We start from the raw sequence: 19,227 nt of genomic DNA on the forward strand, positions 1-19,227 counted from the left end.
ACTAGGCTGCCAGGAAAGAGTCACAGCATGGACTGTGACCTGAAATGTGAAAGGTATAAATATTCCTTAGAAACACCCATGTCTGCCGGGCGTGGTGGCGCACACTTGCAATCCCCACGCTTGGGAGGCGGAGACAGGAGGGTCGCGCTGGTTCGAAGCCAGACAGGCTGGCTTCAGAGACCCTGTTTCCAAAATAAAAATATAAAAAAATAGGTCTGGGAGTGTAGCCTGGAAATAGGAGGGCTTCCAGGAACCCCAGTATCACTAAAAAAGAAGAAAGAAAGAAAGAAAGAAAGAAAGAAAGAAAGAAAGAAAGAAAGAAGGAAAGAAAGAAAGAAAGAAAGAAAGAGAGAAAGGAAGAAAGAAAGAAAAAGAAAGAAAGAAAGAAAGAAAGAAAGAAAGAAAGAAAGAAAGAAAGAAAGACCCATGTCTACTCTTGGGCTTGAACCAGCAGATAAAATATTCTGTAGCCTGTAGGGAGATGGCTTTGTGTATGGGTTAGGGGCTACTGGGAACTGAACCCAGGGGCATTCTACTTTAGAACTACATCCCCAGCCTAGTTTATTTATTTATTTTTTTACTTGAAACAGGGTTTATCTAGGTTGCTGATAGTCTCACGACACTGCTAAGGCTGTCCTCAAACCTGCAATCTTTTTGTCTCAGGATCCCAAGTGCTGGGATTACAGGTGTGTGCCAACCATACGGACTGGGAGATCGAGTTTAATTTTGGACCATGTGTGTAACTTACATGCTTAGTTCAAGTGCTCATGCAAAACTTATCATCGTAGCAGAACTTTAAGATCTTCCATAACGTTTCCCTTGATAGTTGCCAGTGATATTGCTACCGTAACCTTGGAGCTGTCCACTTTACAGTGTTTATAAGAATTAATCAAGTTGAAGACAGTAGGAATGATGTCTTGATATATTTTCTGTCCTTAATGGTCAGATCGGCCCAGGATGCTTCTCTATCAATAGCCCATGATCTCATTACTGAGGCCTTTAGCTGTTTCAGAAAAATCTCAAAATGTGTTAGCCCAAATTTAAATCTTTTGTGTCATGAAAAAAGGACAGCTTTTCTATTATTCCCATCTGTTCCTTTGAATTGAAAAATATTTTGACAATGTGGCTACCATGAGCCTCTGTGAGGAAATGTTCTGTTTTGCTTCCTGACTACAGCTTTTATCTTCTGTCTGCTCTTTCTACCCATGAATAGATGTGCAGATATAGTGTCCTGGGATTATGTAATATCTGCTGCTATTTATGTAAGCTGTGGGTAGAGTGAGAATAAAGACTGTTTCCCCTGTCATTAAGTTGATGTTTCTGTAGCCTGCGCATTGGCAACTTTTCAAAATGATGTGCCCAGATTTCTGGCCTGTTTCTTCTGAAAGGGTGAATGTATGAATAGTGGTTGGGGCTATGCTTGGAGGAAAACCTTGATTGTGAACCGCTAAGTTTCGGGAGGTGGGCAGAGGACAGCACGGACATCCTGCACAGTCAGGGGTCCAGTGGGTGTTAGGAAGGGCAGCCTGTAGCTTCCATGTCTGTTGAGAATCACTTGGGCCATTCTTACTGTGTACGACTGAAGTAAAGTTCTATTTGTCAGTAAAATGCATCAGTAGATAATCTTTAAGTAGAGAGCAGAAGCTGGACATGGTGGCATACACTTGTCATCCCAGTACTTGGGACCCTAAGATAGACGATCACAGTCAAATGAGGCCAGCCTCAGCAATTTAGCAAGGCCCTCAGCAACGTAACAAGACCCTGTTTTTAAAAACATAGGACTGGGGTGTAGCTTGAAGGTAGGATGCCCCTGGGTTCAGTCACCAGCAACACACACACACACACACACACACACACACACACACACACACACACACAAGTAAATGGGGCAAAATATCAGCAATGGGGAACTGTAACACAGAGGCCATGGGGGCTCCTTGAACCACTTTGTTTTTCCTCTTGGGTTGAAATGATATCAAAGTTAAAAGTCAGAAAAGGTGTTCAAAAACACACGCATGCAAGCACATAGTCTCTAAAGGAATGGCAGAGCGAACAAAAATGGGTTCGGCCTGCCCAAACGCTGCAGACTGAGCATGAGCTCTGAGGTTGTAGGGAGCGGGTGTTATTCAGGGCCACACTTCTCTGTTCCTGCGTTTCTCCCACACACACAAACTGGGGAAAGAAAGAATAAAAGGAAGGAAGGAAGGCCGTGTTCCCTTAATCTGATAGTAGGTGGTAGGTGTTGTCTTCAAATAAACTTCCTCCTCCTCCTCCTCCTCCTCCTCCTCCTCCTCCTCCTCCTCCTCCTCCTCCTTCTTCTTCTTGTGGGTCTTCTTAGGGATGAAACCCAGGGGCATTTGACCTCCAAGCTATACCCCCTGCCCTATTTTTTTTAATTCTTTATTTTGAAACAGGGTCTCACTAAGTTACAGAGAGCCTCACTAAGTAGCTGAGGCTGGCCGCTAACCCTGCCCAATCCTCCAGTCTCAGCCTCCCAAATGCTGGGATTACAAATGTGTGCTGCCACGCCTGGCAAACTCTCTCCTTCTTGAGAAAAACAATTAGATTAAAAAATTAAAACAATTTAAGTTAATTTTTTTAAAAATCCTGTTTCAGTTTCAGATAGTGCTAGACTTCTCCTGGTCTTTGTTGTTTTGGGCTCAACAATATCACGTACATCCTCATATAAACACTGGATTTTCAAATCAGGTTTTACTTCATTTTCAGAAACTCTGACATAAAGATGTTAGTCATACACCTGTTCAGACATAGCAGTCAGCCCTTGGAGAAGTGGAAACTGGACCCTGCCTCTAGAGTAGGAGGCCTGCGGGCTGCCAGCATGGTTTGCTGTGCCTGCTGCCTTGCCAAGGGGTGCCCGAGGGCCAGGACTGAGCTGCAACAAGCACTCTTGCTCCTCTCCCATCACAAATTTAGCCTTCAGAGGTGCTCATTCATTTATTTGTTAGATGGCATAGAAGTTTAAAGTAGAGAGGTGGCCCAGAGGCTGGGGAGGCTGAGGCTGGGGCGAGAAGGCTGGAGACGAGCTGACCAGTGAGTACAGACCTGGTTGGGTTGGAGTAAGAAGGTAGGATGACTATGGGTAACAATAATGGACTCAGAAAGCTGGCAGAAGTTGGGTGTTGTGGCACGTGTCTGAAATCACAGTACTTGGGAGGCTGAGACAGGAGAATGACAGGTTTGAGTCCAGCCTCAGAAACTTAGGAAGACTCTCTTGAAATAAAAAGGCCTGGGGCTATAGCTCGGTGGTACACTGCTACTGAGTTCAATCCCTTGTAGAAGAAAGAGAGAGGGAGAGGGAGAGAGGGAGAGGGAGAGAGGGAGAGAGAGAGAGAGAGAGAGAGAGTGAGAGAGAGAGTGAGAGAGAGAGGAAGAACAGGAGGAGGAGGAGGGGAGGAGAAGGAGGAGGAGGTGAAGAAGGAGAAGGAGAAGAAGAAAGGAGGAGGAGGAAGGAGGAGGAGAAGGAAAGGGCTAGATTAAAAAAATTTAAAGTGTAAGAGCTTGTGCAAAGGGAAGAACCTGGTTCAGAGGAGACTGAAGGGAGCCAGAGGAGAGGGACTAGATGGGCCTGGGAAGGAAGCAGAACCTGCTTACAAGGCACCCTGTGGACCACCGCAAGGTGTCTGTCTTCTCTTCTCAGTGTGAGCTTTGTAGAGGAGAGGAGAGGAAGAGACAGAGTGACATCATGTGGCTGTAGTTTTGAAAGACTGCTCAGACCATCTTCCCAGTGCCCAGAAACGGAAGCCTACTCCATGCTCCCGGGTTTTATGTTGTCCTCTTAGAATTTCAGGCTCAAATTTGATGTCACTTGACTCAAAACTCCTTACTTAGCTATTAAGATGTTCTATTTCCTGCCTCAAATATCCCCAGATCGAATTCTACCCAAAACGTGGCCAAGACATAAACTTGAAAAGTCATAGCCAAAGTAGTTGTGAAAATTCCCACGCTCTCAACTCAGTACTCTGGTTCATGTGCTTGGTTTCCCGACTTGCACTGGGACCCAAGTACCAAACTGCAGGATGACAGATGTTGCTGGAGGCAAGGACATGGGGAACAGTGGAAAGTGACATCTGACAGAGGGTGAGGCGCTGGAGATGGCAGAAAATGACACACGGGCTCAGAAAGCTCTGGAGCCAGGGGGCAGCAAACAGCCTTGTGCCCAGCCATGCCCCTGAATCCTGAGGAAGAGGTTGCTCTGTTTTTGCTATGATCGTATAAGAAGGCAGAGAGATGTGGTGAATCTTTTAGATTTTTCCCTCATGGTGAAAAATAAAATACAGTTTTAGATCTTAGTTAGGAAAGAACTTTATGTGAAGGCTTCTTTCCTTTTCTTTTTTACTATTTTTTAAATTATTAGTGTGCATTTTTATACAGTGATTAATGCATTGTAATTACATTTCATAGATTCATAATGATAGAAGCACGCACGCACACACACACACACACACACACACACACACACACACACACAGCACTTGGCATGTGTCCCTCTATATCCCTCCCCAAACATGCTAGTGAGATTAATGGTGATACCTTCATGGGATTTGTGCTCCTAGAGAAGAGACCTCAAAGACTTCCTCCTACCATTGAAGGACCCCCCAAAAGTGGCCTTCTATGACCCAGAAAGGGGACCTTACTGGGCCTTTTGCTGACACCTCGATCCTGGACTCCCAGCCTCCAGAACAGTGAGAAGTAAACTTGTCTTGTTTATAACCTCCCATTGTGGTGTTTTGTTATACAACCCAAAAAGGCTAAGACAGGGAGCTACGCCTATTTCCATTTGGGAGACTGTGATCCCGACGCCTCCTGTATCCTTTGTAATTCAAGAGTATTAATTCTGAGGCTGCTATTGTAAATCAAAGTGAGTTTCAACATATAATGATTTTCACAAACTTACCATTTTCTAGTAGCCCAATGATTATCTATCATAAAAATCATTGTAAGCCTTTTGAGCTTACTGAGGGCTATTTATACTGTAAGGGGTTTTGTTTGGTTCTGTTTAGCCCTTAAAGTATGTGCTTTAAATCACCAGTGCTAACAGCAAATAGCTACAAAATTAAAAATAATTTTTATTAATTCAGTAATAGGTCCATTTTTCTACTCTTTAGACCTTCACATTTACATTAGGTATTGTGTGTGTGTGTGTGTGTGTGTGTGTGTGTGTGTGCGCGCGCGCGCGTGTGTGTGTGTGTTAGGGGATTGAACCCATAATATTCTACCTCTGAGCTTTTTATTTTGAGACAGGGTCTCTCTAAGTTGCCAAAGGCCTAAGTTGCTGAGGCTGGCCTTAAACCTGTGATCTTCCTGTCTCAGTCTCCCAAGCACTGGGATGACAACTGTGCACCACCTGGCTGCAATTTTCTTTTCTTGCCTCCCTTTTTTTCTTCCTTTCTTCCTTCCATCCATCCATCCATCAAATAATTGGTCTAAGTCTTACTCCTCTATTCTGCATCCCACCAACAACGCACAGCCACTGAGCATTCCAGGGCTGAGAGGCCACGTGGACAGCGTAACATGAGGCGAAGTGCAGCCTCGATGGTGGGGACCTGGAGCCTGACGGCCGGCCAGTCCAGGAAGCCGAAGAGGAGTCGGAGCACACACATTACATGTCAGACTTAAGAAGGGCCTTTCTTCTCTCCCAATTGAAAATCTTTGCTTGACTTCACACTACATCAGCTGTGTGTGTGTACGAGAGAGAGAGAGAGAGAGAGAGAGAGAGAGAGAGAGAGAGAGAGAGAGAGATGCTCCTGTGCACAGTAAACCTGGGAAGTATCCTTACATCCTCTGGAAGGACATAGGGATGCAACCCCCACAGCCTCCCAGTAATGGCTCCTCAGATCTTACTGGTGCATGTCTAGTGAGGGTCACGTTGCCAGTGCTGATGGAAAGCCGCACTGCACAGGAGCGCGGCGGGAGCAGACCATGGCACAAGCAGCGCCTTGGAGGTGTTCCAAGAGAACCCAGAAAACACCCTGGAGTTGCCCATCCCCCGCTTCTCCACTCCGTCCACCTGCAGGCTTCGTGTCTCAGCAGAGGGGCCGCTTCTCCCAGTCTGGGAACACTAGGTGGCACCGGCACCCGGGGCCACTGTTCCTCCCTCAGCATGCTCCGGGAGTTGCACAACCTCTTCCTTGTAGAGGACCTGAAGAGGAAGGAGTGGATCGTGCACAAGGCTGGGTGGAGGTCTGGACTTTCTCCTAACAGAATCGGTGGGTGATGGCTGGGTGGTCTCTTTGTCCCTCCTAAGGGATCCTTTGTTTACTGAGCATCTCTGGAGCCTCAGGTGAGGAGAGGGGCCATTGTAATTAAAGGTGTGGGCTCCTTGAGGTTCTGCCGAAGACACTCTATAGGATGGAGTTAGAGATAATGAACTTTCCAGATTTTAAAACTATATTTTTTCTTTTCCTTCCCCATTCATCTCTATCCTACCTAATATTTTATTTCTTCTATCCTACCCCAATTGGAGATTTGATTTGCATATCCCTAATGACATATGCGATGGGCATCTTTTTATGTTATTTGTGTCTTTGTATCTTCCCAAGTTACCTATTCAGCTCTTTCGTCGATGTTTTAATTGGACTTTGCATTCTCTTACTGAGTTCTCAAATATTTTTTACATATTTTGAATACTGATCCTTTGTCATTTATGTTTTCCAAAAATACTTTTTCCCAATCTGTGGCTTCCCTTATTCTTTTGGTAGTGTCTTTCACAGAATAGAATCTTTTAATTGGCATGAAGTCCAGCTCACCAATTATTTCCTTCCATGCTTTCAATGCTTTATCTAAAAAGTCATTGCCAAGCACAAGTTGCCTAGATTTTCTCCTTTATTATCTTCTATGCGTTTCATAGTTTAACATTTCAAATATAGATCTGTGACCCAATTTCAGTTAATTTTTGTGATGGGTATAAGATCTTATTTGTTTCTTTTCCTTTTTGGTACTGGGAATTGAACCCAGAGGCATTCTACTTCCAAGCTACACCCCCAGCCCAATTTTATTTTTTATTTTGAAGCAGGGCCTGGCTAAGGCTCTGAAGGTCTTGCTAAGTTTCTGAGGCTGGCTATAAACTTGCAATCTTCCTGTCTCAGCCTCCAAAGTAATAAAATTATAGGTATGCACCACCACATCTGTCCTGAGTTTTAAATAAAAATCACATAAAGTCATTACCTTGCTTAACCCCCCCCCCCCACTGGGCAGCTGGCACTGTCATGACAGGGCTATAGCTCAGTGCGTAGAGCTCTTGCCTAGCATGTGTGAGGCCCGGGTTCAATCCCCAGTACTACAAACCAAGAGCATAAGACTGACTTCCCCTTTAAGTTCAGTATTAAATTAAGTTGCTTTCTACAGGCCAGATCGCTACCTAACCCGCCAGTGATGCCCATGATTACTCTCGCCTTGGTATAGAGCTGGAATAGCTTGGTGTGGAGCCCCAGGAGAGCAAAGCCCATTCACAGCAGCCCTTTATGCACAGCATTTAGAGCGGACTCTGTATACTGGTTATGTAGTAAAGATACTGTGTAGGAATCCTATGGAAGGGTCCCAGGATTCTGCTTTCAGTGGTTTGTGTGTGGGATCAGGAAGGCTGGAAGTGTCAGAAGCTAAATCAGTTGACAACTGCCTAAGAATATAAAATAAAGCTAGAGCTGGACCTCAAAACCAAGCCTGAGCTGAAACGCCCTCAAATCTATAATCACCTTATGTAGCAGTAAAGGATTGTTTTAATATATATAAGATAGCGCATTTGAATTTTCACATCTTGTGTTTTTATACAAGGATAATTTTTTGGTAAATTTTGTTTTATTTGAATAGTTACGCGTGTGTACATACATATCTTCATTTTCCAACAATCAGGACTGATTGGTGGGGTGGGGGAGCACTAGGGATTGACTCCAGGTGCATTCTACCTCTGAGCTACACTCCCAGCCCTATTTTTTATTCTCTATTTTGAAACAGGGTCTCACTGAGTTGCAAAGGGCCTCACTAAGTAGCTGAGGCCATCTGCGAACCACAATCCTCCTGTCTCAGCCTCCCGAATGCTGGGATTACAAGCGTGCGCCACCACGCCTGGCTTTCCCCAGCCCTTTTATTTTTACTTTTTTTTTTTTCTGGGACAGGATCTCTCTAAGTTACTGAGTCTGGTCTCCAAATTATGATTGTCCCCTCTGTGCCGCCCGTGTATTGAAATTAAAACTGTGCATCACTGTGCCTGGCCCCACAAACATGATTTCTAAAAAAATGTCCAGGATGTGCGTGTCTCTGCCACCAGCTCTCTTTGCCACCTTGCTCTTAAACCTCCATGCAAGTGTCATCGCTGACCTCATTGCCAGTGGCACAGCAGCTCCAGGGATGGACCTTACAGAGACCTCGTCTCAGCCAGGCCGGGTGGCACACACCTGTGATCCCAGTACTTGGAAGGCTGAGGCAGAAGGATCGCCATTCGAGGCTAGCCTTAGCAACTTAGTGAGACCCTGTTTCAAATTTTTAAGAAATAATAATACAAAGACGGGGGGGGGGGGTTGTAGCTCAGAGGTAGAATGCCCCTGAGTTTAATCCCCAGTACCACAAGAAAAGAAGAAAGGAAGAATGAAAGAAAGGAGGAAGGAGGGAGGAAGGAAGGAAAGGAGGAAGGGAGGGAGAGAGGGATGATTTCTATTCCCATCTTGCTGAGGTTTGTTGCCACAAGTTCTCCTGAGTTGTCTTACAAAAATGCACTCTGTGGGCTGAAGGTGTAGCTCAAACGTAGAGAGTGTGCTTAGCATGAGCGAGGGACCCTGAGTTTAATCCTCAGAGCAACAGTACAGAAAAGTATTATGCCCTGAAAGGAGATAAATGGAATTCGATTTTTAAAATAAAATATAAATAGCAGAACCAAGACTCCCAGCTTCTGCTTGTCGCCGTATGAAGGCACACAGACGCAGCTACGGCGACGCTGCGCAGTGACGTCTGCGATCGCTCCTCAGGGACCAGCTCCACACCGCGAACTTCTACTTTCCAATAAAAATTATTACAGTGATGCTGCGACACCACGTATTCCTGTGAAAATAAATTCACCTTCAGATCACTAGACGTGATTTAACGAGTCTATTCTGGGCCAGAGTAAATTATTTCTTAAAATAATTATTTAATTATTCAATCATAACTATTTAATTATAATCAATTACTTCTTAAATCCAACAATACTAGGTACTTAATACTGTTGCCCACACATAGTACACATTGGAACCATTTATGGAGTGCCTACTTGGCAATAGTAATGGTATTTCTATCTTACTGGGAAAATATATCTAGTTCTTCAAAAAACCAATATATGCATAGCATTTCATATAGACCCGCTACCAGCTGGTGGTGCCTGTTAAATATGCCTTAAAAAGATAATTGCCAGGCTAGAGTGGCTGCATGGCATTTGCTCAGCATGTACGAGGCTGAGTTGATAATTTCCTTTTTTTTTTTTTTTTTGGTACTGAGGATGAAACCCAGAAGCATTCTACCTCCAAATCCTTTTTATTTTTTTATTTTGAAACAGGATGTCATTAAATTGCTGAGGCTAGCCTCTTATCCTCTTGTCTCAGCCTCCCATGTACTGCAATTATAGGCATATGCAAGGCTACCACACCTGTTCTCCTCTCCTCTCCTCTCCTCTCCTCTCCTCTCCTCTCCTCTCCTCTCCTCTCCTCTCCTCTCCTCTCCTCTCCTCTCCTCTTCTCTCTCCTCTCTCTCTCTCTCTCTCTCTCTCTCTCTCTCTCTCTCTCTCTCTATCCCTCCCTCCTTTCCTCCCTTTCCCTTTCCCTCTCCCTCTCCCTCTTTTTTATGTAGTGCTGGGGATGTAATCCAGGGTCATTCTACCTCCGAGCTACATCCCCAGTCTGATTTTTTTTTTTTTTAATTTTGAAACCGGGTCTCATTAAGTTGCTTAGCACCTCACTAAGTAGCTGAGGCTGGTGGTGAACCTGGATCCTCCTGTCTCCGCCTCATAAGTCCTGGAGTTACAAGCATGCGCCACCATGCCTGGCTCTTCTTTTCTAATAACCAAGGACAGCATGGTCTTGTTGGGATGAAGAAATGCTTAAAATATATATTTATCTGCCATGTTGAGGAGAACCAACAAAATGCACCAAAGATGGATACCCGATCTGTTGTGTGGCGGAGCGCACTGCCTTGGCTTCTCCTCGCGTGCTGTGCTCTCCTGTGTGGCTCTTCTGTGTCTCTCCGTCTTCCTGTGCTAGGAGGTTCCTGAAATGCAGAACCTGCCTTCACTGGCGCACCTTGCTTCGTCCTGAGATTTGACACTTCATTCGATGTAGAAAGAAATGGTCCTGGAGTAAAGAAAAAACACCCAAAGTCATCACCTGATTTCATTCGCCTCGCGGCCTGATTTCTGAAATAGTTACTCAGAGGTTATCAGCACTAGGTCATGACCTTAACTGTTCAGAAGAATACTAACCAAACTTCAGCATCTCTGTTTGGGGAGGGCTGGGGGGGGCACCCTGCCTGGATATCTGAACTTTTTAATCTCCGAGAGTATTCTTGAAAACTGGGAATGAATCTACCATGTGCGCCAGCTGCACCAGTCCTGAGCACCTTCTCAAAGGGACTGAAATCAGAATATTACAGTGATACATTTATGTCCGTGTTTATTGCAGCACAATTCGCAATAGCCAAATTATGGAACCAACCTCAGTGTCCCTCAACAGATGAATGAATTACAAAATTATGGAATAGATACACAGTGGAATTCTCCTCGGCCATAAAGAAGAATAGAGTAATGTCATTTGCAGCAAAATGGATGAACTTGGAAAACATGATGGTTCATGAGAATAGTCAGTCACAGGAATGAAGGGCCATATGTTTTATCTCATACATTGAAGCTAGGGAGTAGTTAGGACTTTAATAGGGGACAAACCCCAACGAAGCAGGGGAGGGAGTCTAGGGAGGGCGGTGGTGGCGGTAGGGAGTGGGAGAATCCGTAAAGGAAGTGCTTCTGTGGATGGAATTTCAAAGTCAACCTCATTGCCATGTATGGGAAGAGGGAAGGGGAGGGAGCAGAGAGGAAGCTCATTAAGTGCCGTGAGCATGCGTGTCGCGATCACTCTGAGTTGCATTACAGTGCGTCAATGAAAGTATAAAAAAGAGTATTCTCGATGCCTTCAATATCACTGATCTGCTTTAATCATTAGCTGTCCCAGAAGACTCTTAGAAATGCCGGAAGCTGGAGAGCCACGGAGGCGGCATCGCAGGCCTAGCTTATCAGTTGTTAATTTCAACCATTTAGGCACTAATGATAAACTGTGAAGTGACGGATTTGTTTTTCTGGGATGGAAGCTGGGTTCAAAAACCTATATGATGGTTCAGTCTGTATTGCTTTTACAGTCAGTGCTTTCTTATTAACTTGTTGACTCGCGGTGTTGATAATTGTCCGAAGTAGGAATCTTAGATATCTGCTAATGGCTTATTTATCTTTGAAATTTGAGGATGAAAATTTTAATTCTCATTTGGGCTTCAAGTCAGATATGTCCCAATGGGAAATAAAATTCTACTTCGTGCCTTAAAAAATTGGCACAATTTATGAGGCTGTTAGGCTATTAGGTCATTAGTTCACTTTGAAGTCAAATTTGCTCAGAATCCTAGCTCTCTATGGCAGGAGTCTTAGAGTTCAATTGATTCAGCATCTTTAGATGTTTAAAAAGAAGCTATAAAGCTATAGATACCGCACCTCTGTAATGGGTCTACTTTCCTCGAGCCCCATGGGAAGGGGAGGGAGGTTTCAGGAAGATCCTCTGTGTGCTGCCCTGATGAGACCATGGGTTCAGAGAACCCTGCCACTCTGGGACAGATGATCACACTGCCTGTTTTCCTTAGCCCTTGCTATTCAAGATTGCTTTTGGACTCAAAGCATGGTGGCCCAGTCCTATAATCCCAGTATCTGGGAGGCTGAGACAGAAGGATGGCAGGTTTAAGGCCAGCCTCAGCAACTTAGCAAAACCTTCAACAACTTAGTGAGACCCTGTTTCAAAATTAAAATGTAAAAATGACTGGGGATGTAGCTCAGAGGTAGAAGAACATCCCTGGGTTCAATCCCTAGTATCAATCAATAAATAAATGTTTTCGAGAAGTGTTTGGGTGTGGGGAGTTTAATGTTCTGATCTCACGCAGTATGCTATGAGGGCCAGACAGGCACAGGACAACTCCTGGATCCTCGCTGATCTCTCCACTGGGGCCAGGGGGACACACACACCACAGAGGCTCCATCCCTGCTGCTCCTCACTAGAGTTCGTCTTGCAGATACCTGCTCCAGCACAAAATCCCTACATGCTACACCCTTCATCTCAGCCCCAGGCTTCTACCCACCTTGTCTTCTCAGAGCCTCTGTGCCTTTGCTGTGGGAGCACGTAGCTGATTCTGTGTGCCCGGTCTGTTGCCCGTGGCGGGGACACGCTGCCTTGGGCTTGTCTTCCTTGCTAATGCTCATCTAATATTACAGGTTCATGCTGGCTGTGGTCACTCTAAAGGCTTCTTCCTGAGGCATGGGAAAAGCTGCCTCGGAGTCCCCCGAAGACTGGTCTGGGTGTTTCTACCACTTCTTCCCTCCTCCCCTCTTAGGGTTTTTCCTCTCAGAAGAGAGAAGAGGAACACCTGCTCAATCTACATCACATCTTTGTTTTTCTTTCCCTCCAGATTATAAAGGGGCATGCCTTCCTTTTCCTGGGTACCATAATCTAGTTATTTCTACTCTTTAGCCTACAGAAGAAAATCCCTAAGACCTATCTTTGCCATGCTTGGATTTTGATAAATCAATGTTGGTATATTTAAAGCATTTCAGTGCCTCCCTCCCCAGCAGCTGAGGCTTAGGGCTGGAAGACTTCAACACAACAGAAATTGAATAGGAAATGAACACATGATGCTTTCAGATCTTTATAACATTATCTTTGTTACCTTTAGATCAATGGCTGTGAACTAGGGCAGTATTCATTCATTCATTCATTCATTCATTCATTTTGTGGTACTGGGGATTAAACCCAGGAGCATTCGCGTTCTCCCTCCTTGCTATACCTCTAGCCCGATTTTTTAGCCTTTATTTTGAAACAGGGTCTCACTAAGTTGTGGAGGGCCTCACTAAATAGCTGAGGATGACCTTGGATCCCGATCCTCCTGTCTCAGTCTCCCAAGTTCTGGGATTACAAGCATGTGCCACCAGGCTTGGCCAAGGGCTGCATATTAAATCACTGTGGGCCTTAAAAAAAAAGACAAATGCATAGACCAGAGAAAGTTTAAATCAGAATGTGTAATACAGTCACCTTGGCTGGGAGAGTACACATGAATTGCTCAGTGTCACTTGGTAGGTTAGTCCCTCCCTGCCTGGCTGGGCACTGTCTTTTCCCTGCACTACAAGCTGGTTCCTCTGCTAAAATACTATTTTTATTTCTGAATAGATATGCAATCCCAGCTTATAGTCTATTTAATGTTGATAATGTAGTGTGTCTGTTTGTGTATGCACACGCACACACACGCAGGATACCTAGTTTCCATGTAACCTTTGTGGGAAACAATCAAGCAATGTTTTTCTGGTCACTTCCTGGTCCTCTGCAATGTCATGGTGGAGTTTGGTCATGATGCCTGTGCTGTTGGAGAGGGATCCTTAAGGGAAACGTCCCTGCATTGCCAACGGCTGTGGAGAGCAGCCCGCTGTGGGATCACGCCCGAACCCCTCTGCGCCCAATCCTGACTCCCGTGAGGCTCCCCACACTCCTCCCTGGAGCCCTCCCGTGGATGGCTTGTGCTTTCTTTTTCTTAATACTTGTGGGAAGAAACTGAAAAGTTGAGCATTCAATTTTTTTTTTTACCAATACCAGATATGCCTGGTCTTCTTCTCATTCTATTTTCCTGAGACACCTCTTCTCCACTTTTCTTTTTTCTCTCTAGCTTCCATGTGTAAGAGAAAACATAGGCCCCTTGACTTCATGAGTCTGGTTTATTTCTCAACATAATGCTCTCCAATTCCGTTCATTTTACTGCAAGTGACATAATTTTCTTCTTCTTTACGTTGCCAAGTCTTTCTTTGATCCTATTTATAGCTACCCATCATATACGGATGTCTGCAAACAAAAGGGAAGAATCTAAGTCTTTATTACCTTCCCCACTTCTTTATCTTCTATTATTATTATTATTATTATTATTATTATTATTATTATTTGGTATAGGGAATTGAACTTAGGGAAATTCTACCTCTAAGCTAATCCCCAACTGTTCTTACTTATATTTTTATTTTCATTTCTTATTTTATGGTATTGGGGAATTGAACCCAGGGGTATTCTAATCTGAGCTACACCCCAAGCCCTTTTTACTTTGAAACAGGGCACTGCTAAGTAGCTGAGACTGTTCTGGAACCTGCAATCCTCCAGTCTCAAGCTTCCAAGTATTAGAATCGCAGGTGTGCGCGGCCACGCCCCACCTGAAGGCTTTATGTGTGAAGAGGAGAAGTGTGTGGTGCGTGTTATTCCTCGCAGTGGCTGAGGAAGTGGCTATGGCCGTGTAGAAAGTGCTGCTAGTGACCTGGGTCATCCGGGTCAGCTCAGGCTCTGCAGAGCAGGTCGTTAATGAATGTCCTGGTTGGAGCCTTCGGCCCTAAGCCTCCTTTGTCTCTGTTTTCCCTTTCCCAGCCTGGATGTGTAAATACTACTGAAGTGGACATTAAGAAGTCTTCCAGAATGAGAAACCCACACAAAACACGGAAGGTAAGACCTGGGTGACGGCGACACTGTTCACAGGACAGCCACGGGAGCGTCTCCCCTGCCTCAGACAGTCTGTCCTGAGGTCTTGTGGGCCCCTGCTCCTCAGGAAGGGCTCCACCCAGCGTCCTGAGGCAGAGGGTGGTGCTGACTGGGCACCTGCCCTCTCCATCACTAGCTAGGAAGATAGGAAGACAAGATGGAGGTTGGCTGAGAAAAAGCAGTGACCCGCAAAGCAGTGGTGTTAGAGGAAAGTCTGAGTAGGGAGGACACCTAAAAGATGTTTCATTAAGGAGCGTGAGCCTCCTCTCAGCAGTGCCTGGCACTTAGGGTAGTGCTTTAATGTCTGCTCTGTGACAGAAGGCCTGAGTTGGAAAACTCTCCTAAAATAAAATTTTAAAACAACTAAATAAAGTTAAACAATTCTGAATTCCCGTAAATCACTAATGGTAGAATGGTAGAATTGCCAGGCTAGCTACAGAGCTGAGTAGCACCAAAGTTACTAGGAAAAATAAAAACTCAGAAGTTCTGAAAGCCCCAACAGCAAGTAGCAGGTATTCCTTCCTTTTCTACAATTGGAGAAAACTCAAAAGTGTGTGATTTGCTAGATTCTTCTCAGACAGTGATGTGGTTTTACATAGATGGCTTCAAGACTCTAAACTACATACTGATTTGTCTTTCAGAATTAATGAATGATCTGGTGAAAATAGTTAGACATGCTTTTCAAATATGCAAAGAGAAGGCTTAGGTGTATTAAGGTTTTAAGGTCTTTATGTTTGGGGTTTGGAATTGGAATGACCCATTCCATTCCATCAGAAAAGCTAACAAGTCTCTGCCAAACATCTGACATTTGTGGGCCTTGAAGTATTCTACACCACTTGGGACAGGCTGGGCCCCGTTGCTACAGCCCTGGCCTAATCAAGTGTACATGTTAAACCAGTAGCAAGTGAACATCTGAACACAGGTATAATTACGTCGTGTGTGTGTGTGTGTGTGTGTGTGTGTGTGTGTGTGTGTGGTACTAGGGATGGAACCCAGGGACATTCTACCTTCGAGCTACACCCCCTTTATTTTAAAACAGGGCCTCACTAAGTAGCTGAGGCTGACCATGAACCAGTGATCTTCCTGTCTCAGCTTCTCAAGTACTGGACTTACAGTGGTGTGCCACCATGCCTGGCTCCTACAAGTCCATATTTTATGCAGTGTTCAGCTGGTACCACCATAACAAAGTTACAGGGACCATGTGGCTGAAGACAACAGAAGTTTATTTCCTCAGTTTTTGGAGATCCTGTTTCAAAATAAACAATAAAAGATCTGGGGTTGTAACTCAGAGGTAGAACGCCCCAGATCAATCCCCAGTGCTACACACACACAATGCCTGCTCCCAATGTGGCGACGTGTGGCCACTAGAGCCAGGACAAGGGAAGGGGTTTCAAGAAACCAACCCCAAACAGACAGGAATGGGACCATCCAGATGGCTAAGCCCAAGTCAAAATTTGTTTCTAAAGGGCTATGAGATAAGTGATAGATGACACAAAGGGAAAAAGTCAAGTGCAAAGAGTCTGGGTGCAGAGCCGAGCCATGATGTGAAGAGAACATTTAGTTTGGGTCCAAGTGAAAGTGGGTCAGCGCAAAGCACGTCTGGACTTAGCAGTACTGCAGATTTGGCGATGAGCCCAGGCAGGGCTCCGGAAGCATCAGTCTCTGCTCTTGCCTGACTTCACCAGCCCCGAAAACTCGTGTCTGTGGCCACTTGAGTTGTGCAGGGCTCGTGTCATTTTAGTGCACCCCTCTTGTTTATGCTTCTGTTGCCTTTAAAGGAGCAGAGTCAGCTCCTTTCTTTCACTAACATGCAGGAGGACTGGCTCTCCCATCCTCTAGTCTCCAGATATTCCTTTATGTGCTAAGCTAAGCACTGGGTCTTTCTAAAAACAACAACAACAAAAAAACAAGAAAACAAAAAAAAAACTCTTTCCAAATAGTAGGTTTGGAGGGGCATAGTGGCACACACTTGTAATCCCAGCATTTGGGAGACTGAAACAGGAGGATCGCAGTTCACAGACAACCTCAGCTACTAAGAGAGGCCCTTTGCAACTCAGTGAGAGCCTGTTTCAAAATAAAGAATAAAAAATAGGGCTGGGAGTGTAGCTCAGAGGTAGAATGCTCCTGGGTTTCATCCCCAGTACCATAAAAAAAAAAAAGCAGGTTTGGCCTTTCAGACAAATTAATAAAGAATAATTCTGGAGATGAGCTGGGCATGGTGGTGCACTCCTGTGAGACAGGATTGCAGGTTGGAGGCCAGTCTTGCTGAATTAGTGAGACCCTCGGCAATTTAGCAAGACCCTGTTTCAAAATAAAAAGGTCTGGGGGTGTAGTTCAGAAATAGAACGCCCTTGCTTTCAACTCCTAGTACTTTTCCCCATCCACACCAAAAGAAAAAAAAAAAAAAGAATACTAAAAATTCTGGAAATGTGTGAAGCCTTTGGGTCACCAAGACTTGCAAAGGCACAGCTGACATCCTGAAGTCCCTAGCCCTGCACTGGGGGGAAGTCGAGCCCCTGGGAATCTTGGGTCACGCCATCGGAAACCAATCAGCAGAACTCAGGCTCCAGTCTTCCTCCTCAGTACTCCATCCCTGCTCCACAATCCGCTATCTTCCTCAGGGTTATTAATTCTTTGTGTGTGTGGTACTGGGAGTGGAACCCAGAGGCTTTTCTACCTCCGGACTATACTCCCAGATCTTTTTATATTTTATTTGGAAACAGGGTCTCACTAAGTTGCTGAGAGCCTCACTAAGTAGCTGAGGCTGGCTTCGAACCTGCGTGATCCTCCCGTCTCAGCCTCCCAAGCGCGGGGATTACAAGTGTGGGCCACCACGCCCGGCTAAGGGTTATTAAATTTTGATCCCATTTTCTATCCACATCTGTTTCATTCTTAAATCAACTATTATTAGACAGAACTTACTTCTGTTGCACCCCACAAGGGCCTCTCGGCCTCTCCAGAAACTTCATCACCCTTGCTGTGTTTTCTGTGTGCGATCACTTGTCCGGTTCAAGTGAATATTCTTACCCCAGCAGCGCTGCTTCTTTTCCTATTCATGTGATATTTATGTTAGCAATGCCTTTGGACTTTGAGAAGAAGCTTCTTCAGATAGATAAGCTTCCAGCTGCCTGGCTGAATATCTAATATAGATATACTTTTTAGAAAGGGTGTGACTATAAATGGTGTTTTGCCCTAACATTTATTTTCTATTTCAACATAGTCTGTCTATGGCTTACAAAATGATATTAGAAGTCACAGTCCCACCCACACGCCCACGCCGGAAGCCAAGCCTCCCACAGAGGACGAGCTGCAGCAGCAGGTGAGTCGGCCCAGGACGGGTTTGCAGAGTGACAGCTGTGCTGGCCACACAGCAGGTGACTTCAGTGTGTCTTAAAGGGTGTGTATATGGCCAGCTGATTCGTGTAGGAGACTTGCAGATAAAAGGTAATCAAGTACCTGGGTGCGGCGACACACACCTGCCATTCCAGTACGTGGGAGGCTGAAACATGAGGATTGCAGGTTCAAGGCCAGCCTCAGCAACTTGGCAAAACTCTCAGCAACCTGGTGAGATGGTTTAAAAATGAAGAATATAATAGGGCTCAGGATATACCAGGGAGATAGAACACCTCTGAGTTCAATCCCCAGTACCACACACACACACACACACACACACACACACACACACACACAGAAGTTGCTAAAGAAATGAGAAAGGTTGGGGACATTGAGTCATCACTAAAAGTGCTTGTTCTGTTTCTTCTCTAAATTGTTTTAAGTTTTGTTTATTAACAGTGGTGTCTCGTTATGCATGTATATGTATACATACACACACATACACATATATAACTTTTTTTTTGGTGGTGGTACTGGAGATGGAACCCTTCTACCTCCTGGCTACACTCCCAGACCTATTTTATATTTTATTTGGAAACAGGGTTTTTTAAACTAGCGAGGCTGGCTTCGAACCTGCACGATCCTCCTGTCTCCGCCTCCCAAGCGCAGGGATTACAAGCGTGCGCCACCACGCCCGGCTATATAACTTCTTTTTAAAAATCATAAATCAATAGTGTTGGCTTTAATAAATATTTCAAAGCAAATGTCTCATGTCCAATGAAAGTTGTCTCTTAGTTTGCTAAATCACAGGGCTTTGTCTCCTTTTTCTCTTAACATTTTATTGTAGTATTATTTACCAATAGTAGAACATTTACTTTTCTATTCTATTTATAATCATCATAAAGGAAAAGTAATTCAGAAAATTTAAAAATATTCTTCTAGTGTGTGTATATACATGTATGCATTTGTCATGAATTGCTAAAGTTACTCTCAAAACAGGTATCACTGATTCTTTCTTGGGATTGTATTAGGAGATCGGATTCATTCTGAAGTAATCATAACTTAATAAAAACTACATTTATTTTCTGAATTAAATATTTGTGGGAAAATG

General features: G+C 44.6%; 1 protein-coding gene across 14 annotated transcripts in view; it reads left to right on the forward strand.

Moving 5' to 3' along the window:
- Window positions 1-19,227, forward strand: part of RGS7 (regulator of G protein signaling 7) — a gene marked incomplete at both ends in the record, with an annotated part of 439,059 nt that overhangs the window by 381,464 nt on the left and 38,368 nt on the right. For 13 of the 14 annotated variants that reach the window (XM_080698947.1, XM_080698950.1, XM_080698943.1 and 10 more), the window contains 2 exons: window positions 14,673-14,747; window positions 18,004-18,102. In XM_080698947.1, the coding sequence (XP_080555073.1) occupies window positions 14,673-14,747; window positions 18,004-18,102 (174 nt within the window). The remainder of the gene's footprint in view (window positions 1-14,672; window positions 14,748-18,003; window positions 18,103-19,227) is intronic. The other variant, XM_080698953.1, reaches the window with a different exon arrangement.

Source organism: Muscardinus avellanarius (assembly GCF_963383645.1).
Source record: "Muscardinus avellanarius genome assembly, chromosome: 7".
Classification (NCBI taxonomy): Eukaryota; Metazoa; Chordata; class Mammalia; order Rodentia; family Gliridae; genus Muscardinus; species Muscardinus avellanarius.